Below are 23,208 nucleotides of genomic sequence, written 5' to 3' on the forward strand. Positions count from 1 at the left end.
TACGGCACTGTCCTTTCGGGCACCTCCCCAGAAGGCGGCTTTCTCGGTCCCTTTTGCCTTCTTAGCCTTTCCTCCACAGGCCAACGCACTGGGGACCCTGCCCGGAACTGTCCCCTCTTGGGGCTCAGGTGGCGGTTGAATCTGATCACCACCAAGACTCTCTCCGGCTCTAACCGTCTGTGAGGCCTGGTCAGCACAGCAACGGGCAGCCTGATTCCTGGCCACCCCCAGGGGCAAAGGTGCAGGCCGCGTAGTCCCCGAGTGTAGGCCGGTCCGGCCCTTCCTGCCTCTGGCCCCCCGACAGTCGGCTGCTCAGGATGGAGGCAGCCCTTACCTTGTGCTTCTTCTCCAGTTTGATGGCTTTCTGGGCGGCCTTCTGCTCCTGCACCCACAGCTGCTGGTAGCGGTGCTGCAGCAGGTCGAAGAGGGGCGTGGAAGGCCTGTGGGGAGGAATTCCCGAGGCCTGGAGGTCCTGGAAGGGCCCGGGACCTCCCCAGGCCGCCCCTGTCTCCCAGGACCGCAAGAGGCTCCCCCAGGCTCAAAATCCCAGGAAGTGGCGGGTGCCTCGTGTGAGTCAGCCACAGACGTGGATGGCAGGTGGCCAAGGGCTCGGCCTGGAAGGTGACAGAGACGGTCCCCTGACCAGTTTGAGGTGGGCTCCTGGGAACACTCGTTTGGACTAGGCTCCTCCTTGGGTCCCTGAAGCCAGTCTTAGCAAAGAGTCTGCGACGTTCGCCCCCCACCCCTGCCACCTGGCCACGCAGGCCCGCCTCTACCAAGAACCCTGGCCCTGCGAAGAGCTCCGCGGATCCCCCACCCCCAACGCCGCACAGCAGGCACTGCCGCCACCCCTCCTGGGGACCAAAGGGAAGACCCCAGAGCAGCAGGGACAGCTCTGTAACTGAGACCTGCTTGGGGCGGGTGACAAGGGCGAGTTCTCACGGAAGAACTGGAGCTCACACATGCAGGCGGAGGGACAGAGGTGGGGGAAGGGACCCAGTCTCTCCCAGTCCCTCACGGAGCAGGGGGCGTCGGTGGTCACCATCCACGGTGGCTAATGTGGTCACGCGGGAGGCAGATGCGGAACTTCACAGGGGGCGGGCCAGGCTGCCCCAGCTGAGCCGGACAGTCCATTTTTTTTTTATTGTGGCGAAATATACGTAACATAAAATTGACTCATGATTGATGTCACTGAAGGTGACAAACAGACCTCAGAAGTGACGGATAGGAGACACGTAGCAACTGTCCACCAAATATCTGGGGAGAAAATACCCAAAGTGACGCTGCGGGTCAAGCACTCTCATGGGAGCCAACATGCAACCAAAATTTTTCAGGGGCCAAGTTCAACAGAGGGAAAGAAACCAGTGAAATCAATTTCACTAGTGTACCTCCCAAATTGTCACGTCAACATGGAATCCCTTTAAAATATTAATGATATTTAAGAGGTCCAGTTTTTAAGTCTGAGTTTAAATTAGTTAAAATACATAAAATGGAAATGTCAGCTCCTTGGCAGCATGAGCCCCATTCCCGGTGCGTGGGAGCCACCTGTGGCCAGTGCTGCCGTGGGGGACCCCGGGGGAAGCAGGCAGGCCGTGGGGGAGAGCCCATGCCCCCCCACCCCACGGCCCCCGCCCCCCCACGAGGAAGCTGTTGGCGAGTCCGGAGTGTGGGACATTCTGGGAAAGGAACCAAGTAAAGGATCTCAGGATGGGGTAGATAATTTGGTAAATGCCTTTAGGGTAGGCCCTGAGTCCAATGACAAGTGTCCTCGTAAGAGACACGCAGGGAAGAGGGTGCCCTGGAGACCGGCAGAGGCTGGAGTGAGGCCGTCAAAGCTGTGGGGCGCCTGGGCCCCGGGGGCTGGAAGACGAGGGTCAGGAGGAGTCTCCCCTCGCGCCTCCAGCGGGAGCGTAGCCCTGCCAACACCTCAATTTTGAACTTCCGGCCTCTGGAATACATTTCTGTTGTTTACAGACACCAAGTTTGTGGCGGCTTCTTACGGCAGACCCAGCTCAAGAACACGCAGGGGTTCCTCGCCCACACTTTGGGAAACACCAGTAGAAAATGCTGTGCAGCTGAGTCGCTCAGAGAGGGTCCGGGCCTGGCGACCACAGAGCCCTTTGCAGCTGCCGGCTCCACAGGGCAGCGTTTTGCAAGCTCTCCTGTGTGCACAGACCCGGGGGGGCAGGGGGGCCGTGCTAGAGGCACGGTCCGCATCCCCGGGTCCAGAGGTGCCGGGTCCAGGACCCACCCTCCAGGCCTCAGAGACCGTCCGCCCTGATGCCCTTAGGCACCCCCACCCCACCCCTCGAGTGCAGACAGCATTTCTCAGCAGGTGGGCACAGGCACTTTGTCTGGGGGGGGGAATCCACACTTTCAGGGGTGCGTGGGCCCCAGGAAAACTCGGGAGCCTCTGACCTTCCCCCGCAACCTTATTTCACAGGCAGGAAATGGGGAAATAGGGTGCTGAGAAGAGAGGTGACCCCAAGGGCGTGTGGTTGGGAACTGAGATCAAGCCTTGGGCTTCGCACACAGTGTCCTTCTGTCTTCATGGTGCGGACCCTCATGGGGACCAGGGGACCCGGGCCTCTGCTTGGGGGGGTTCGGTGGCTTCGACACACCCCTGTGCTCAGAGGTCTGCCCATCAGGCAGCCTGTGGCACGTCACAACAGGGGACCCTTCGCTGCCCGCTCCTCCATCCCCATGGTGACTTTTATTACTTAATTATTGTGCACCCCATGCCTCTGAGCAGCCTAATTTATAGGCATGCTTCCTGATGACACCGGATGCGTCATCTGGCCACATTTACCCCAAGAGGCCGTCGCAACAGAGGAGCAGTCTCCCTGGCAGCCCCCATGGCATGCACCAGGGCCACCTCCCCCAATGTCCCCCTGCAGCCCCGCTGAGGGCCGTGCGTCCGGCTCTGGCCAGCGCTGCCGCTCACCTGGGAAGAGGCAGGGCTGCACTCCAAGCCGGCGGGTAGCTGACCAACCAGATGTGGGTTGTAACAAGTTAGAGGATGTTAACGGATGGCGTGGCCGTTCAGTGGAAGAAAGACGATCCTTCGGCAAGTGGCCCGGAACGACTGGGCCTTGCAGACACAGCCGACTCTCCGCCCCGGTCCCACACGGTGTACAGGAAGGAACTCAGAATGGATCATGGATTCGAGAGTAACAGGTAAAACAGAGAAACTTTTAAACAAAACGAAGGAGGAAGTCTTGGAGACCTGGGGGTAGGCTAGGTGACAAGTTCTTAGACTTGACACCAACAGCGCAATCCACAAGAGAACATGAATTGGATTTCCTCAGAACTAAGGGCTTTTGCCCCGTGAAAGAGACTCTTAAGAAGACAAGACTGACCACAGACCGGGAGGAAACATTTGCCCGCCCCGCACCTGGCAGAGGACTCCCGTCGAGAATGTGTAAAGACCTCTCACTCGTCAGCAGAGGCAAACGCAGTTCAACTAGAACGTGAGCAAAAGGCACGTAGAAACATCCATCTGAGAGGACACATGGGTGACAGGTGCGCAGGTGAGGGACAGTCAGCATCCCCAGCCATCAGGGAAGTGCAGGCTGAGACCATGGGGATGTGTCCCCACGCAGCTGCTGGTCCAGCCGAGATGCGAGATGGCGACAGCACCGAACGCCAACGAGGACGCGAATCTCCCAGGCGCGGCCGGCGGGAAGGGGCGACGGCAGGGCCGCTCCAGAAACTGGTTTGGCCGCTTCTCACAAACATTAAACACGCACTCAGCGCTCACCCATGCTTGTGTGCAGCGGCCCCAAACTGGGGACAACCAAAATGTCCTTCCGCGGGTGAATGTTTGAACAAGCCCTGGGACTCCCGCCCTGGGGGTCCAGCACTTCCCCGGGCACTCGACTCTCCTGGACGCATCCTCGGGAACCAGTTTTTGGTTTTCTTCTACAACTGTTTTTTTGCTGCTACCTTAAAACAGGATTGATTTTTTAAAAAGGTAAGTGTAGTCATGTATAATTTAAAAAAAGGTATCTTCCCACCCCCAAAATGAATGATTTTTGCCATAGGCCAAAGGCCCTTGGTCATGATAATAGGCATTCTCTACCGCTGTGTTTGGAGGAGCTGGCGGGGGTTCACAGGGAACACCTTAATTATTTATCTTCACTAAACGAGGTGGGGAAGGTGGGGTGGGAAAGCTGAAGCCCAGAGAGGTCAAGTGGCTGGCCCAGGGTCACACAGCACACTCAGATAGCAAAGCCTGGACTCTGTGCTCCCACCGCTTGGGCCGCGGTGTCTGCAGCCAAGGGAACAGGCAGCTGATTTGCGCCAAGACTGAAGGGGACCGCCGGCAAGCCGGCTGCAGGCAGGGGCCAAGTCCAGGGGGCCTGGCCTCTCTCAGGTGGGACCCCAGGCCCGCCCAGACGCTGGCTCTCTTCCCGGGAGGGTTGCGTGGCATGCCGCAGCCATGGCGGGAATAGTCACAGCTCAGTGCTCCTGCCTGCTTCCTCCGTCCTTATGAAGAAGTCTAGAGACAGAATCAACATCCCTGTTTCACAGATGAGAATCGGAGGCCCAGAGAAGTTCCGTGTCTTGCCCAAGACCACCCAGCCGGTGAGTGATATGTTGCATTTTCACGGAAGCCTGTGGCACCCAGTCCCAAAGGCTGGGGGCCGCTGCAGGGGTGGCCACTGGGGCCCAGAGGGAGGTCGGGTCATGAGCACGGTGTGGGACGAGCGGAGTCCTCTCTCGGCCTTTTCTTTCTTTATTTTTATTCTTGGCACTATAATAGATGTCCTCCCCCCCCCCCACATTTGCCCACCTCCACACGGCCCCCCATCCTTCAGGTTATCACCACACTCTTGTCTGTGTCCAAGGGTGATACATGTATGTTCTTTGGCTAATCCCTTCCCCTCCTTCCCTCCAGGCCCCGCGCCCTCCCCTCTGACATCTGTCAGTCACTTCCGTGTGTCCACGCCTGTGTCGGTTTGGTTCTGTCAGGGTTTTTGTTCATTAGACGCCACATACAAGTGAGATCGCACGGCATTCATCTTTCTCTGACTGGCCTGTTTCTCTTAGTTTAATAACCTCCGGGTCCTTTTTATGGCTGTGTAGTATTCCATTGTATAAATGCATTCCGGCATTTTTTTTATCCACTTGCCCAGCAATCCCACCGCTGGGAATATATCCTAAGAACCCTGAGACACAAATTCAAAAGGATATATGCACCCCTATGACGATGGCCGATGTCAAGAGCGGCCCAAGTGCTCGCTCAGCCTTTTGCCAGGCCGTTGAGGATGAGCAGAAGATGGTCAGGAGGGGACGTGAAGCTGGGGGTGTCAGACAGAGCCATCAGCATGAACGGGGAAGGGAACAAGGCCAGGTGAGCACTGCCCCTCCCAGCCCCAGACCGGCCTGATGGGCACTAGGGAGCTGCAACGATTCAAAAAGGCGCCCCATTTTAATGAGCACTTACTACACTGAGCCCCAGGTCAAGCTTCAGCTACTGTCTCAGCGACTCCTCGTGACTCTGAAAGTGGGGAGATGGACATCACCACTTTCAGACGGGGAAACTAAGGCTCAGAGACATTCAGCCACTGGCCGGAGGTTTGCTCATGGGCTGTGAGCGGCCTGGGGGCAGATCCAGGCTCCAAACCCAGGTTCCCCTGCTTCCTGACCCTGTTGGCTGTGGGTCAGGACGCCAAAGTGGGTCTGCACGGTCCTGTCCCCCTGGTCCAGGTGGCCTGTCCAGGTGGAGTGAAGCTGTACTTTTCTACAATGTGCCTCTCCGGACCTTTCCGACCACGTTCCCTCCACACAAAGACAAGGATTCACCCTGTGCCCCCCCACCCCCTGCCCTGGGGGGCTCAGGCTGCCACGCTAGGGTTTCCTCTGTTTCTGAGCAGACCCCCTCAGGGGTGGTGGAGATGCCCCTGAGGGCTTCAAAAAGGTATTTGCTGATAACTGGGCAGGACCGGCTTGGGAAAGCCCCTCACCAGCCTGACATTCCTTCCCACTGGCGACAAGACCGGGTTAAAACTTGGTCTAGTAAAGCGGGAAGCAGGGAGGATGACACGGAGAAGTCAGGTCGGCTCGGCCTGGGCCTGCGAGAAACTTCAAACTAGTTCAATCACACCCGGCTGCGCTGCCCGGCGATTGATACCCCGGACCCGGGCTGTTCTCCGACAAAGACGCCTGGCCGAGCCGGGGGACTGGAGAGGATCATTTGCAAACATTAGGCTGACACTGCGGGGGGAGGGGGGCCGGGAGGGCTGACAGCTCTGATTTGCCCGGGCGGCCCCTCTCCGCCGAAGAGCGCCCTGCGGATCAGAGGGGCTCTTCCGAGCCAGGCCTTCTTCATCTTCGCTGCTCATTAAAACTTGGCGGAGCCGGAGAGCTTGGCGGAGCGGAGGCGGCTGCAGGGACCTTCTGAGCGACGCAGGTACACAGCCGTTGAAAGGTGGTTGAGCACGCAGCCTTGGGTCTGACAAACCGCGTTTTAGTGCCGCTGCCGGTTCACAGCGGCTGAAATAATTGGTCATCAGTGACTACTAATTCGGCTGCATAGCCGGAGGCGATTTTTTTCTTCCCGGAAAATCAATGACAGCCATGAAGGTTTGTGCCCCGTGATTCCGCTCTAGACGGGTCCTCATTTGACGCTTGCTTCTTCCACTGGAGACAGCTATTTTGTTAAAATAAAATTAAAATCCATCTCTAATATGCCAGCGGTCCCTGGGGGGCGGGGGGAGGCGCGGGCACCCATGCAGCCTCCGGGCTGATGGATGGAGTGGACAGCAGCCTCCAGGTCGGGCCGAGCTCCTCGGCTGCCATGACCTTCAGAGCCCACTGTGGGCCTCGGGCTGCGGGCCACAGGTCTGGTTTCGAAGGCAGCTGGAGGGCTGGGCTTCTCTCCATGGTTCTACACCAAAGGTGAACCCAGGGTGGCACAATCTGGGGAGACCCAACCTCTCTCCTGCCCTTCTCCGGCGGGGCTGGGGGAGGGCGCCCTGGTGTTCTTGGACAGCACCCCAAGGTGCCCTTCAGGGCTGGGCTGCCTCCCTTGGCTCATGACCTGAGGCTTCCTGAAGAGACTTGTCTGTCTGGGAGCCAAGTGAATTCAGTGGCTGTTGACTGAGTGTGTCACTTGTGCCTGATGTCACAGGGCTGTTTTTTCTAACAGGCGATTCTGACTAACGCTGCCCACAGGGTGCTAAAGCCACTGTTAAATAATTTTTTTGTTTTTTCACATTGAAGTTTTAACTGAGATCATTGCAGATTTCACACGCAGTTTTGAGAAACTCAACCGAGGCCCCGTGACTCCCTACCCACAGCCACACCCAGCGTCCGCCCCATGGTGACATCTTGTGAAAGTAAAGGACAAGATCGTACCCAGGACACCAGCACTGAGACAGTGCCCGCCCCGTAAGCAGATGTCCCCAGACTTCCTGGTGCTCATTTGTGCGCGTACTAACTTCTTAGCAGTCTCCTCTCAGTATAGCCGTGCACCCTCCACCGCAGACAAGGCACGCAGCAGCCCTCCCTCACAGCATCCCCCGATTCCGCTCCCCCTCCCCGGCGGCCCCCCCCCCCCCCCCCGCGCTTCCTAGCCACGCCCACCGCCCTCCCGAGCCGCACATGCAGGCCAGGGACCCATCCAGTCACCCTCACAGGAGCCCTGCTAGGTTGGAACCACTACAGTGACACCCCTGATTTTACAGACAAAGAAGCTGGCTGATGAAGAACCACTGAGCCATTGAACTTGCACCACGGGGAGAGAGTCCACCAGATGGCTCGGGGTCCGTGTGTGGCAACACAGAGGCTCTGGGACGTAGCCGGCCTGGTCGCTGGGCCTGTAGCATTGTAAAAACTCATGTTACCATTTTTTTAAAAAACGAGAATGCACACGAAATTCTAAATACCTGGCTTCCCTCCGTGAGGTGTTACCTGACCTGGTGACACCGAGCCCACACTCTCACAGGTCAATAGCTGGCTGGTGCTGCCCCTTAGCCCAGGCAGGCACTCGAGTCCGACACAGTCCCCACCACCCCCTATTGCCCCACACAGGGCAGACTTTGCCCTATAATCTGCCAGGCCTCACAGGTGTGCGAATTTATAGCCCCAGCTCTGTGCCTCTTACATCACAGAAAGACGTGGTATCTCTCCTTCTTCCCAAGAGCTCAAAGGACTCTTTACTGATGAGCTCACACCATTTATTCTGGCATGGGAGGTAACAGCACCTCCACTCACAGGTGGAGAAAAGGGGCCCGTAGGGACGGGCGCGGGGGGGGCGCTTTGTTGAGTCTGGAGTCTTTGGGCTTCATCTGTGCCCCTCCAGAAAGGGGGGCAGGGCAGCAGAAGAGAGAGACCCGCTTAAAGGGAGGGCGAAAGGTGGCGAGGCCTGGAGGGAAAAGCCAGGGCCCAGGAGGCAGGCGCCAGGCCCGGAGACACTGTTAAGGACTCATGGAAATGTGGTCGTCTTTTTAAAATCAGAAGAAAAGGTAACAGTCCAGCCTGGATTAGAGTCACCTTTACACCAGTGCAGCCGTTACATAGTTTTAATTACATAGATAGATAGATAGATAGATAGATAGATAGATAGATACATTTTTTAAAATGGAGCCAGGGCTGACGGAAGCAGGAGTACCGGGGCTCCCGGAAGTCCAGCGGCAGCCAATGGCCTGGCCTGGACCAGGACTGGCCCTCGATCACTCTCCCCTCCTCCTCAGGCCGAGGCCAGAGACGCTCAGCCTTTGGGGTGGAGGAGAATCGCCCCCTGGGCCGGGGCCCAGGCCCCTGCATTTTGCCAAGGGTGTGCACTGGCCCCCCCAGGAGAGTCTGGCCCATGGGGTCCTGGCACCTCTAGGCAGTGACAGCCCTGAGCCTTCCCTGTGGAGGACCGTCCAACCTGGCCACCACGTCACCTCCGTCAGCGGTGGGCTGGCGGGCCACCTCTGGCCCCAAGGGAGGCTGCGGCTCCTTCATCACCCTCCTGAACTGCCACCTTCTTCTTCATTGTCCCTCCTTGGCCCCAGGGCCTGTCCTTCCCAGCTAGGGCTGCGGGAAGGGTGGTAATTGAGGCTCTCTCTCTGGCAGGACTCTTAGAGCTAATTAGAGGAGAGGACCTCTGGGCTTGTGGTTAGTTTTTAATTGTTTGCGGATCCAACATAAAAGCTAATGACAGAGGAGGGAGGCTTGGTGAGCAGCAGACTCCTGACTTCTAAATTTGTCTAAGAGGTCATTGGCAATTTGTTAACATTTTTCACAAGGGTGAATTCAATTAGCAGTTCCCCCGCACAGGCGCCCAGCGGTGGGCGAAGGATGGGCGGCAGAGCTGGACGGCTTTCAGGAAGCTTCTCCCAAACTGAATGCTCGTGCCCAAACCTTGGGGGCCCCCTCCACGCACCCCCACCTTCTCCCCGGGCAGCTGGCTCCGAGAGAGCCAGAGAGGCCCACGCCCCTCTGGGGAGGGCAGGCTTGACGGAGCCAAATGGATGCACAGCTGGGAACAAGGTTCCGGGCCACTCGGGAATGGCCTGGGCTGGGGGACCCTGGCACCTGGGGAGAAGATGCGCAGCAGAGCAGGCTTCCCTACTGGGGGGGGAGGTGCTGAGCCCAGCAAGGAGAATGGCAGCACCCGGTGTAAGCCCTAGGGACCCCGCACCCCAGCGGGAGGTCACGGGCAAGTGGGGAGCACCCAGTGACCAGAGACGCGGACACCCGCAGTGGGAGATGCAGTGCTGACCAGGGTGACATTCACCGGCGTGGGGAGTGACCACGGCAAGTCGCCATGCAAACCCGTTGATGGTATGAGATCACGCCGACTAATACGCATTATGTGAGGCCCTCGGACGGGAAAGTGGACAGGAGAAACCCTGGAGGTTAGGCATGCGCACCCCGACCTCAGGATGGCGCCCCAGGGCGGGGCAGGGCGGGGCGGCGTGGGGCTGGCAAAGAGTGAGAAGGGGTATCGAGCTGTATTTGTTATATTTTATTTCTTTAATGACTAAAAAAAAGGGTCGGAAGCAAGTGTGGCCAGAGGGTAGCCCGTGGAATCCGAGAGGTGGGTTCACGGGACTTCGGAACTTCCCTCTGGAGTTTTCTCATCAACGCAGAGGAAGGCTCGGGCAACCTGCTGGCGCCTCAGGAAAGCGTTCCGACTACAAGGGACACCAGGTGACAGGACCCTAGGGGCAGCCGATGTAAAACGATAATTCTAAAGACGGATGTAAAGGGAACGACTTCTGACACGCAGGACTTCCTGGGTTTGTGTCGAGATGCTTTGGTGACTGTGGCAGGCTGAGTGGTGCCCACAGAGCCCATGTCCTCCTCTGACCCCCGGAACCTGCGAATGGGACCTTATTCGGAGAAGGGGTGGTTTCTGATGTAATTGACTTAGGAACCAGACTCCCCTCGATTATCTGCGCGAGCCCTAAACCCAGCGAGAGGTGTCCTGATAAGGGACAGGAGAGGAGACACGGTCACACAGAGGAGAGGCCATGCGACCAGAGGGATGTGGCCGCAAGCCCAGGGGTGCCCGGAGCTGCCAGAAACTGGGACAGACAGGAAGGAAGGGTGCTCCCCCAGAGCCTTCGGATGGGGTGCAGCCTGAGACACCTTGAATCTGGACTTCTGGGGTCCCCATAACGAGAGCTTGACTATCTGTTGTTTTAAACTGGCCATGTTGGTGCTGGTTTGTTACAGAGGCCCCAGGAAATGAGGGGCTGAGGCTCGGCACCCAGAGAGAGGGGCTGTCTCTCGTGTCCAGCTTCAGAACGTTGGCCATTTCCAGCATTGGGGATGGGTCGAAGCCAAACTATTGATTCTTGCTCATGCAGTGGGTCGGCAAGCATTTATTGAGCACCTACTGTATTCCAGACCTTGGGATGCAGCAGGAAGCAAAATCCGACGTGACCCAAAGTCCTCCTGCCCCTGCTCGCCTGCCCCCACCGCCCACCAGGAAGCTGCACAGACCGCACTGCCGTTTGCCACTTTGCTGCCACTGTGTTTCGTGTCTTGCTTTCTCTCTGTGTCCCAAGCACCTGGCGTGATGCCCAGCACAGGCGGGCATTCGGTGAACATGCAGCATAGATGGAGATAAGAAATGTGGCCGTGTGATCATGGACAATGTCTCTGGGCCTCAGTTTCCCCATTTTACAACTGGGGACAAGAGGGCTGCTGCCAAAACGTTGCTCCGAGGATCCAGTGAGAAGCTGTGAGTGGAGACCCGGGGCCAGCCGCCCACGCAGGAGCTGTGTGCACAGGAGCCGGTGTTGTTATTCCTCAAAACCAGCGCAGGCCCGGGTTCCAGGCCGAATGGACACACGGCCCGTCTGTGCTGGTTCTCACAGGACGCGCTCACTCTGCGGAGTCTGTGGCTCTCTGGTCAGTGGGTGTGGCAGCGGGGTCGGCTGGAGGCCTGGCCCTTCTTGTGGTGCCAAGGGGTCCGGCAGGGGTCCAACAGGCTCCCAGCAGGCTCAGCACCTCCGTGCCCCGTGTCGTCGGGGGCACCGTGTCCCTGGAGGGGCCGGGCTGGGCCGCGCCCCAGTAACCCCTCTGACTGTCGAGTCTGAAGGCCTGGAGGCCGGGCCAGACACGGAGCCCATTTCCGGGCAGGCGAGGCTCAGCTCCGGAAAACTCAGGAGGAGGAGTGGAGCCCTGTGAAGTGGCTGGGGAGGCCCCGAGGGGGAGCGGCTGGGCCTCGTTAGCGCCGACCCCAGCACCTGCAGCCCCTGACGGATGACGGGGATCAGGTGGAACAGGCCCCGGGGGAGCGGCGGCCCATCCATTACGGGCCCTGCCTGCTCCCCGGGCCACGAGCCCTGGGCCGGGAATAAATCTTTGCCTGGGCCACAGGACAGCCGAGGGGAGACACGGCAAAGCGTGAAAAATGTCTGCTTCCTGACTCTGGCAACAAAGCTGCGGCGAGGACGGAGTGAGCAGGAGTCTGGGGAGACGGGAGGGGCCCCGGGGAGGCTGGACTGCCGGGCAGGGAAGGGGGAGAGGGTGGGGCCCTCAGGCCACACCTCCTCCCAGCCTCACGCCCCCCCGCCTGGGCCTCTCTTAACAGCGCCCCCATCACCCCCGGGTCTGGCCCACGGAGGCAGCTGGTTGTGAGGACCGACGCCCCGCTGGACCCAGTGTGGGGCGTCCCAGGCCCCGGCCGGGCAGTGATGGGTGGGCCTGAGGTGCCAGCCAACACCCCCACCTCCTGTAAGAATCTGTTCCAGCCACTAAGTGTGAAGGTCCTGGTGTGAGCCGCCCGGACCTGAGTCCCCACACTTCCACTTATCACCTGTGACCTCTTGCTGAGGGAATATATGCTGGCCGTGCCTCAGTTTCCCCATGGATAAACGGAGGCTTAAGCCAGGCCCCCACCTGTGCTCGTCCGAGCCGACCGTTCATTACTGGGACTCACCGCAGACGCCCCTCCACTTGGGGTGGAGCCCTGGTCAGTGGAACACATCTTAAGTGGGAAAAGCATGTCATCCCGCCCTGTGGAGTGCCGCCTGTCTACCTGCGTGGTCCCTGCCCTGCTCAGGATTGCAAGAAAGGAAGAAAATTCAAAAATCAAAGCTCAATTTATACGGAAGGAGTATCACTTTTGCATTATTTTAATGTCAAACAACAACAAAATCAATCCAGCCAGCCTTCTTCTTTAACCGCAGTTGCTGTGCGGGCTACAGAGCAGGCTGGGGGGCAGGGCCTTCTCTGCCAGGCGCCAGGGGCCTGTCAGGGGCTGTTTGCGAGGCCCACCTGCTCCCCCTTGTGGTCAGCCCCGTTTCACTCAGCCGGGCTTCAGGCCGCCAGTACACCGCCTGAAGCCGGTTCAGAAACAGCCATGGATCCTGGGGTCGGTTGCCTGGGAAGAGGCTTGTTACTATTTCAGAGGTGTCGGGTGGGTGGCTGGGCTTTTGGCCGTTGGCTCCAGGGAAAACAAAATAACCCAGAGTGATGGATGGGCCCATTGTAAATTTGTGAAATAAATCAGCTTGGCAGGGAGATTCAAAAAGCCTGTCAGGCAGAAAACATTTTTTTAACAGCCTGTAGAATTTCCTCCACCCTTCGCACTTGTCAGTGTCGGGCTACGACGCGTCTGACGGCTGGGCGGGCGCTGTTTCCTGCCGTCCACGTGCGTCCCCTCTTCCTGTGGTCTGCACACTTTCAGCTCCGGGACTGGAGGGGCCGGACCAAGAGCTCTGCCCAGGTGGCACCCTGCTGCTGCTACTGTCTTTGCACTCAGACCGCAACGCGGTTCTCTGTCCATTTGGCAAATACTCTCCGAGGCCTCTTGCAAGAGGGCGCCGTGGCCAGTGTCGGGACGCTGGGGTGAGCACCCAGCGCAGGGGAGGGGCCGGGTGCCCCATCAAGGAGTTTGTTTACTGGGACGTAGAAGCCACCGAAGGTGAAGGTGAAGAGAAGGACACATCAAAAGGGAAGTGCATGGGACTCGTTTGATGTGTTCAGGGTTAGCTGAACGCTTTCAGAAAAACCCACGCAGGGCAGCCTTACACAATGTCGAAGTAGCCCGTCTCGGTCCCCTCTGGAGGAGGAAAAACGAAGGTAACGTCTCGACCTGTGCCAGCTCCTTCCTCACGCGTGTTGGGCAGGCAGATCAGCGCCACGGGCACCGCCACAGGTGTTCAGGCCAGGCCGATCCCCATCCCTACACAGAGCAGCCAGGGGCAACCGACTTCCCCTGTCTGACCCTCTGCCTCTTCTTGCGTCAGGCGGGGATGACCAGTCCCCAGCTCGCTCTTGGTGACGTGGTTCAGAGTTAGGTAAGAAGAGGAGGCATCCTGGGTGCCCAGCCCACATCTGACTTGTAAGAGTAACAGTAACACACAGTTGACTTGTAACAGTAACACACAGTTGACTTGTAAGAGTAACAGTAGCACACAGTTGACTTGTAACAGTAACACACAGTTGACTTGTAAGAGTAACAGTAGCACACAGTTGACTTGTAACAGTAACACACAGTTGACTTGTAAGAGTAACAGTAGCACACAGTTGACTTGTAACAGTAACACACAGTTGACTTGTAAGTGTAACAGTAACACACAGTTGACTTGTAAGAGTAACAGTAATACACAGTTGCCATTATTAGATCAGAGCCCGGTCCACCCACCTTCCATCTGGTTCATGTCAGACCCCGACATGCAGGGGCTGTTTGCTCGTTGACAGAGGGACGGGTCCTCCTAGTAGCATCCTTGCCTTGTGTGTGGCATGAGGCTCCAGGCAGGGTGGTGGCCGAGCCCTGGGTGGCCAGAATCTGCCAGAAGCTCCAGCTGCTGCCTCGATCTTGCTGCTCCTCCCCCACTCCCCCTCGTCCCTCACTCATCCTAATGGACAAGGCTGGGCCAATTAGGAGCAATAACAATTAAGATGTGCTGAGGGAATGTGAACATTTGCAAACACTTATTAAAATGCATCAATGATTAAGTGCCTGTCTAATAGTGACACTTCTGACCTCTGACACGCCTGTTGATGAACCTTGGGTCGCAGCATGCTTTGAGATCTGAGTTGCGCCTCTCCCCTCCAGCAATGGAAATTTAAGACTCTCCCCTGACTTGAAGTCTGAGACCCGAGAGTGCAGGGGCTGGCCCGGCCGCCTGGTGCTGGAGGTGTGGCCCTCAAAGCAGCCGGTGGGCAGGGTGCGGACCCAGGCTCTGCCCCCTGCAGCACCCTCCCTGCCCTGCCCTGTGACTCTCTCGGAATGCTGCCTGCTTGAGAGGACGATGTCCGGGTTGGCAATTATGTATCACAGTGCCCGCTGCACATGAGCTCATGTCACGGCAGCTTCCGGTCAGTCGAGTGGCCCCTACCGAGATCAGAGGACAGAAAGAGGCGGCAGTCAGCTGAAGGATCACGATGACCACTGGTTATCGGTGGCCGCAAACTCAGTACCCAGCTGGACCAGGCAGGTGGTGGACATGAGGGTCAGGGGCTGGCGGTGGGTGGCTGGGAATGACAGAAAAGCGTGTGTGGGTTCCGTCCAAAGGGGCACCAGGCAGGAGCACCCATGCAGGTTGTCCCAGCTCAGACCTCTTAAGAGAACCGGGAAATCCAAGTGTTTACATGAAATCTGACTTCTAAAATGTGGTGACTCATTAAAAAAAAGTTAAAAAAAAATTACTGCCTGTGCCAGACAAACATCTCCGTGCTCATGGGGCCCCTCTTCCAGATGACAGCCTCGGTCTCCACTTCTTCTTGGCCACGGACGTGGGTGGACCCAAGTGTGCCTGGCCAACGGGGGGGCGATCTGTAAGCCGTGGTGTGGATGGGGAGCCGGACGGGCTGACTGGAGAGGAAGAGACTGATCATCCATCGTCCGTTCGGGCTTCGGTCCCATCTGGCACCGAGAGGCGGGGCGGCAGGCGGGTTGAGGTGTGCGGTGCCCATGCCATCTGTCTGCTTTGTCCGTTGTAAAATGTACAAGGGGCGAGAGGGCGAGATGCTGGGGGCGGGGGGCAGGGCCACAGTCGGAATCCCATCTCGCGCGGCTCGGACAACTTCCGAGCTCGTTCGCACCCCCAAATTCCAGGGACCTCCTCTTGCACTTGGTCTAAGGTGGGACTTCGTTTTGATGTTTTAACGTATCTGGGGGTGCGAGTAGACGGGGCTCATTGGTCTCTTTCTTTATCCATTGGAGCAGATCACCCCAACAGCCCCTCGGGTTGCCGGGCAGGATCGGACTTGATTTTAAACATGCTTTTAAAGCAGAGAAATAAATACACCCGAGGCTTGTAAAAGGTGATCATTTTGGAATGGGTCTCGGCCCGTAACTTTAAAGTAATAGCCACATTACGGAGGGCGATGGTTTTTTAACCGCTCCTTGTATTTATGTTTCGAGGTGGAGGGGCCTAGCAGGCGGGTTGGGCCTCTCAGTAAAAGCTTTTGCTGTGGCCATTTAACCTCCATTTACGGAGAAATAAAGCGAAATTGATGCTGATTGGGGTCCGCTTTGGGGGCTAGTTTTGCTCCGTAAAAGCCCTTTGGCTCGCAATTTCCTGAGCTGCCCTGTCAAATCGGCGAGCGCCGCTGTTGATAAAGATAAAGCTTTATGGCCGCGATATTTGCCGCTAACAGCAACCTAATGCAGCATTTTCATTTCTGTGCAATTAATGTTAACGTCTGCTACGAAAATTGTCATTAAATACCATTTTAAAATCCATTCAATTTGCATATGCAAAGCCCATTTACCATCACAGAAGATACAGCCGGCACTCCATCACCTGCCTTCCCGGGAACTGCAGCCACTCAGTTTTATGGCAATTTAAGATTTTTATATTGAAAGCTCGATGATAATGGATAGCCTTTCTGAACCCAGCTGGCTCAAGCTTTTCCATTGTATGTAGAAAAACGGAGCCCCAGGAGCAGAAACTGTGGGCGCCGCGCCGCCGTACCTCAGTCCCGAGGAGGCGGGGCGTGGAAGAAGGAGCGAAGAGCACTGGGCGGGGAGTCCACCAGCCTGAGTCTGGGGCTGGCTCTTGTCAGGCCACAGCTTGCTCTGGTGGCCTCGGGGAAGTCTCTCCACCTCCCTGAGCTTCTATTTTCCCGTTTTAAATAGGTGACTGCGAATGTCTGTGTGTTTTAATACTCTATATTTTAAAGTATAAGCATTCTAGGCCAAGGAGGGGCAAGGGATCAGGCCTGGCTGATCAGGGCACCAGAATCCGCAGGCCTCAGCAATTGGCTCAGAGGCAGACATGTGACCCAGGGCTGGCCAATCAGTGTATTCCACAAACCCTGCTCACAGTGGTTGGTTAAGGGACAGGGAGGGCAGGAAGTTGGCCCAAAGCATCTCAGTCGCCAGGCTTTTGTGCTCCCCACACCCTTCCCTCTGGGGTCCCGGAGGGGACAGGATGGAACTGATCCCAGTTCCTTTGTCACAGGAGGAAGAAGCCTGTCAGAGAACAGAGCCAAAACTGCGAAGCATGGCCAAGATGTGGGAGATGCCCGCATGCTGACAACGCTGCCCGATCGCCTGGATCCAGCTACACCCGAAGCTCTGCCGTGGGCTTTTCAACTACGTGAGCCACCAGACTGCCCTTAAAAAAACCAAGGCTCTTTGAGTTGAGACTGACGATGTGCAGCCACGCTCTACTTCTATAGGATGCCATGAGTGCCAGGGTTGGGACGGGCCACCCGATGGCCTCTGGACCAGTCACTGTGACCAAGGTTTGTGCAGGAAGGACACTGATTGGCCAGGCCGGATTACGAGCCCCTCCCTGCTCCCATGTAAGTCACTAATTCAGTCACCGCTAGGCGCCCCTCCCCAGCCTACCAGGGGGAGGGATGGGCCTATGGTGTCAGCCACCTTACCGTGCCCGGATGCCGAACGTCATGTTTGGAGGGACAAAGGGCGGCTCCTTCTTGAAGCGCCGCTCGTCCTTGTCACTGATGCGGACGAAGTTGAGCTGACGGTAGAGGAAATTCTCCCGGGCAGTTACCAGGCCAGCTTTCACTGCCCCACGGTTCATAGCGATGTAATTCGGAGCCAGCTCTTGGGAACAGATGGGCTGCTGCTTGAACTCATTCCAGTGTCCAATGGCTGAGGACAGGGAGAGACAGGTCACAGCACGGGGTCGGTCTGGGAAGCAAAGCTGTCCCTGCTGTCCGACTAGGAAGATGGGGGGCCCGAGGGGCCCCGTGTCTTCCTGTCGACCTGGAGCCTGCCATGGGGCAGCCCTGCCTGGCTCCCAAAGGTTCCAGATGGCAGCTGCTGGGAGCGGGTGCGCCTGGCCTTGACCTCCTGTGGGTGGTCAGAGGGTGGGTCCTGAGCCCTCTCTGGGCTCGCAGCTAAAATGGCGCAGAGCACAGACTCTGGCCTGAGGACAGGGTTCCACAGGGGCTGAGCTCCTTCCTATTTCCCTGACACGTTCGGCCCCGGTGCTGTTTGGTCCTCCCTGTCTCAGCCCAGCCCAGGCCGTGGCCTCCGCCCTGTGCTGCAGGACAGGCCCCTGGGCTCTTTCCCCGGAGTGGGGCCAGCTGCCTCATGGCCAGCCTCGGTCAAGGGCTCCAGCCCCACCCACATGCTCACCTTCAGGGACCCCTCCATCCAGCCCCCGGGTGTAGAGTCCGTAATTAAAGTCAATGCCAGGAAGGCTGCAGCTTCTCTCCCGGGGCTTCCCGAGCTCAGCCTGTTGGGGGAAGCAGAGAGAGCAAGGTGGGGGGCGGAATCTCAGGCCAGCCGTTTCTCAGCAAATTCAGCCACAGGGAGGCCCCGGACGCCTGTCCTGCCCAGGCCCTGTGGGCAACCTTCGGGGCCACTGGGGTGTGGAAGGACATTGCTCTGTGGATTCTCAATCACATTAAATTCCCCACTTTACAAATAGGGAAACCGAGACCCAGAGAGGCAGAGCCATTGTCTGGGGCTCTGAAGCAATGGGGCAGGATTGGGGGGCAGGCCCGCCTGTCCTCCAGGTGGAGCTCATGTGGCACCCCGGCTACTCCGGGGGTCCCCAGGCTCAGGGTCCTCTCCCACATGGTGCTTGGGTGGCCATCACCTTCTTCACCTTCAATGGGCACGTGCTGGGTTCCACATTCCAGGTACAACATTCGGTTTTTCTTACGCTCCTCTCAGTCCTCCCTCTTCCTCCTCTTCCTATCTCATCGACATCCCATCCCCTGGCTCCCAGGGACCCGAGCACACACCAGTAAGGGATCAGGGACCCTCCGCAGACCCCTCCCTGGGGTTGACCCTCTGGGCCTGTGCCCTCCAACCCCGCGCCTCCCTGCAGCTTCAGCTCCCAGACTCCCCCACATGGCCCTGCAGTTTAGGTGGCCCAGCCTGGTCCACTCCCTGAAGGGTCCCCAGGCAGCCCAGCCTCCTGGAAGGCCCTTAGTCCCTGGCCCCCCCTCCCTACTGGTCCTCATTCTTCAAGTTCTCTGGACCCCCCGAGTTCACCGCAGCTGCTCCCTCACCTGGCTCTGATGATGTTTACGGTCTGGTGATGCTCACTTGGGGCCTAGAACTGAAGTGACCTGGGTGTCCGTGAGTGCGCAGGCCAGCCCGCCTGGAGGGTACATTCCTACACAGCCCGGCCCATGACTTCTACTGCCTTCCTTTGCTGATGGTATGTAGCAAGTGCTCAATAAATGCCTGGGATGAAAACCTCTTCCTCTGGGAAGCCCTCTCAGGTTGCCCCCAGTCCAAACGAGCTTCCTCGCGTGTGACATCATAGGGCCCTACACGCCACCTCGGGGCACTTTCAAAATGACGCAGTAATACCTGCTACAGCCTGGATGCGTCTTGACCACATGGTGGTCACGGAAGAAGCCGGTCACAAAGGACCACATGGCGTATGATTTCACTTCCATGAGATGTCTCAAGCAGGCAAACCCGTAGGGGCAGAGAGTAGATTAGTGGTCGCCTGTGGCTGAGAGGGGTGGGGAATGGGGCAACTTGGGAGGGTGGCTGAGGGGAGCTGGGCTCCTCTCGGGGGTAATGGAAATGTCCTAAAATCACTTGTGGTGCTGGCGGCTCAGGTCTGTGACCACACCAAAATCCGCTGGGTTGTGCGTGGGCACCTGGGATGGCGTCTGAATTATGTCACGGCGGAGCCACTGAAAATCACAAAGCAGCGCAGTCCTGCCAGCGATTGTGTGGCCGCCAGTTTGAAACCTGTCTGCCCCAGGACACTGGGCTCAGTCCCGATTTACTTATTTTCAGGTTCATTTAAAATTTTGTTCTCACAAATAGGTTCCTTTTCAGAGCAGTTTTAGGCTCACAGCGAAACTGAGCAGAAGGGACGAGCGTCCCCCTCGGCCCCCTGTGGGCCTTGTCTTCACCCTCTTCTCCCAAGGCCCAGTGGGGAAAAGATGCCGGAAAATGGTGGGGATGGTGGGGAACGAATGAGCAAAAGGCCTACTTGGAGACTCTGTCCATTCCTTTGTCCACGGAGCCGGGTCGGCTTTCTCCCGCCTCCTTCCCTTCTCGAGCCCCAGGCCTGGCCTCCCGCGAGAGCCCCAGGGTCCCGAGTTCCAGCCGGGTGCCCACAGCCCCGCGAGGCAGTTTGTTTGACTTCCTTCCTTTGACGCACTTGGAGCCGCAGACAAAGCCCTGGCTACTCATCTGCTTATGAAAATGATCTGGCCTCTCGGATGACTGCTGGGGAAGTTAATTAAAATGTGACTTCTCTGGGAGAGCCCCCCCAGGGCAGGTGCAGGTGGGCACACTTCCAGCTGGCAGAGGGATGACAGACAGACTCAGGAGCTGGCTGTCTCTCTGGGCGGGCAGAGGGGCGGGGATGAGGCGGGCTCCTCGCTCTCCGCGCGCCTGGGAATCCACAGCCGCCAGCGCACACGGAGCCTTAGGCTGCAGAGATCCCCCCAGGGGGAGTTCACTCATTTTTTCACTCCACACATCTTCATTTGCTACTTATTCTGCTCAGCATGCCCTGTCCCCAGGGTTCGAAGCTGGACAAAGACAGCCCCTGCCCTATGAGTTCATCTTCTTGCAAGAAGGACAGCTGAACAGGACGCCACCAGCTCTAAAAACCTGTCAAGTCCACAGAGCGAAGCAAGATATTTGCAATACATGTACCTGACAGAAGGCTCTTATCCATCATATATAAAGAGCTGCTATAAATCAACAAGAAAAGGGCAGATTGTCCTATAGAAAAATGAGCAAAAGACTTGAATAGGCATGTCATTAAAAGGATGTCCCAGTAGCCAAGACCTGTAAGTTAAAGTGTGCAGCCTCTGGGAAACACGAAGTAAGAGCTCAGTGTTCGCAGTGCAGATATGGAGCAAGTGGAACATCCACCTACTGGGCGGGGGGTCTGAGCCGGTGCGGCCACTCTGGGAAACGGCTGAGCAGCACTGACTAAAGCTGGACGTAGGCCGACCTGATGGCACCCCCCCCCCGCCCCGGACCTCCACAGAAACGAGGGCCGTGTCCTCACGGGGGCGTGTGTGAGAACGCTCGTAGCACCTCGGTGTGGCACAGCCACGTGCTGGAAACAACCCGAAAGGCCTTCCAGAAGCCCGCGGAGAAAACCCTGCTGACAGAGGGTCTGCAGTTCTCTGGGCACCTTGGGGAAACCGCTGGCCCTGAACTTCTAGACACAGGCCAGCTGGTTGGGACAGGCGTCTGAGATCAATGGGCATTAAAATGCCAGGGACTCAAGGCCTGATGGTACCAGCCACCTGTCTCTCCATGGGCAGTCCCAACCTCGTCTCCATGAAACTGACTAGATGTGGTCACAAGGCTCAGCTCTGATCGGCCGCCTATGTTCCCAAGTAGACTGCCCACCTGCCCAGGACAGGATGCAGGACAGCCCAGAGGCAGAAGGGGCCTCAGCGCTCAGGCTGGGACATGCAGAGGTCCTGGGGCAAATGGTTGGGGGGGGGTGCTGTTGGGCCACGAGGCCTGGGAGACTCCTCCCTGCAAGGGACCCCTCAGAACCCCCCCCCACTGTCTTTACTGCAGAAGCAAAGAAACGAGGAGCAGCGTCATGTTTACTGAGCATCTCTTCCTGAGACTTCGGTCAGCAAGTCCCCTAAGTGAGCACTTACTGCGTCCTGAGAGCTCTCTGTACTTCTCCTTGAACTCTGCCAGCCCCTCTGTGAGGTAGGTCTCCCATTTTACAGCTGGGAGATCTGACCCTTAAAGAGGTTCACGCTTGCCCCACGCCACCCAGGTAGTCGGGGAAAGAGCTGTTGTTCAGTGCAGCTCTCGGATGTTGCAGCCCGGCACTTACACCGCAGCACCCCTCAACTGCTCTCCAGGAGGGGCCACACTGTCACGGCTGTACAGAGGGAAATCGAGGCTCAGAAACGGAACAGATGGGTGAACCCCTCTGAGCCCTCAAATACAAGCCCTCCTTGCAGGTCTCATATTTATGGCTGGATTCTAAGACAGTGGGTGCAAAATCCTCGAGGTCTTTTGAGAGGCACAGCTTAGCAAGGTGGGGATTGTGAAATATCGAAGCTACTCAGCTGCGACCCACTGGCCGAGTCCCTTGTCACCCAGGTGTTAGAATCAAGAGGTGGATGAGGAGCAGAGCCCCAGCCTCGGTCCGAGCTGCCCACCCTCCCCCGCAGCCTTCCCACTGTGCCTGTTTTCTGAGCCTGCGCCATAGCACAGGGCTTGGCTGGGACACAGCTCTGGGTGGCAGCTGTCCTCACCAGCAGACAGCTTCATTAAACCTCATTAAGATGTCATCCCTCTCTGCCTTATTTCCCATCTCTCAGCTCTAATTAAAACCATCTCCATCCCCAGTCCCAGAGGTCCTGGGATTCTCTGGGCTCCTTCTGCACAAAGCTCCCTCTGCGCCCGGATGCGAAGGACCAGGCCCCGGAAACCCGGGCTGAGAACCGTTGGAGCAGCCGGTCGCCAGCCCGGGGACCTGGCGCTTTCCAGAGGCAAGCACAGGTGATGCTTCTGCAGGCTGCGCTGAGGTCACCTGAGGCCCAGGAAGGAAGGCCCCTGGCCCTGGAACGTGGCCAAGGCCCATTGTCCTGAGGCAGCTTCAAAGCAAGTGACCCAGCCTTGCAAAGCAAATCTAACCACCTTCTACTCCACAGACTGTAAAAAGTTGTAACCAGACCTCGTTTGCCACCGTGGAGGTGGGCCTGGGTGAAACTGGTGGGCGGCCTGAACGGGATCTCCACCAGACAAACAGGCCGCTGGGTGTCTCCACGTTTTGGGCCTGCTGTTGGGGGGCTTGGCACCTGCGTTCTAGGCCCGCCTGCCGGGCAGGAGCAGCTCCTTAGCTGAACCACTCCCACCGCCCGCCAGCCACAGCGACTGCAGCGCATCAACCCCCAGCCCAGCATCTCTGGCGAATGAATGTTTCGTTCGACAGTTGGGAAGCCTCCGCTCAACTTTCCTGCCTCCTCTTAAAGCGCAGTTACGTGAAACCCCGGTTACGGCCTGGTAGTTATTAAATAAATACCTGATCGCGGCGACGTCGTGCGTGCGTAGGCACACGCACCACCGTACTCACACAGCAGCAGTTCATCACCAGTAACCAACTGCAGACCCTCCAACCAGGGGCGTAATATAGATGCAAATTGTGATCATGATGAGCATGCAGCACATTTATTTATTTCCGTGATGGGAGCCTCAGCTAAACAATTACATGAGTGAGGCGTCCAAGGACACTGGCCTGTCCAGCTGAACTCCCGTGATGGCACCCACGCCTCGCAGGAAAAGACTACCTACACCCACCCATGATCGAAGGCATATAAAACCATGTCAAGTGAAAAAAAAGCACAGCAAGATTTAAA

General features: G+C 57.7%; 1 protein-coding gene across 1 annotated transcript in view; it reads right to left on the bottom strand.

Annotated features, from left to right (window-relative positions):
• The window catches only part of CFAP77 (cilia and flagella associated protein 77), a 96,147-nt gene that overhangs the window by 22,363 nt on the left and 50,576 nt on the right, over positions 1–23,208 (bottom strand). Inside the window, exons 2-4 of the mRNA XM_037158507.2 lie at positions 18,014–18,113; positions 17,296–17,524; positions 335–440 (exon numbers count right to left, since the gene is read on the bottom strand). Of these exons, the coding sequence (XP_037014402.1) occupies positions 335–440; positions 17,296–17,524; positions 18,014–18,113 (435 nt within the window). The remainder of the gene's footprint in view (positions 1–334; positions 441–17,295; positions 17,525–18,013; positions 18,114–23,208) is intronic.

Source organism: Artibeus jamaicensis, unplaced genomic scaffold, assembly GCF_021234435.1.
Source record: "Artibeus jamaicensis isolate MK-2021 breed Jamaican fruit bat unplaced genomic scaffold, CSHL_Jam_final contig_471, whole genome shotgun sequence".
Classification (NCBI taxonomy): Eukaryota; Metazoa; Chordata; class Mammalia; order Chiroptera; family Phyllostomidae; genus Artibeus; species Artibeus jamaicensis.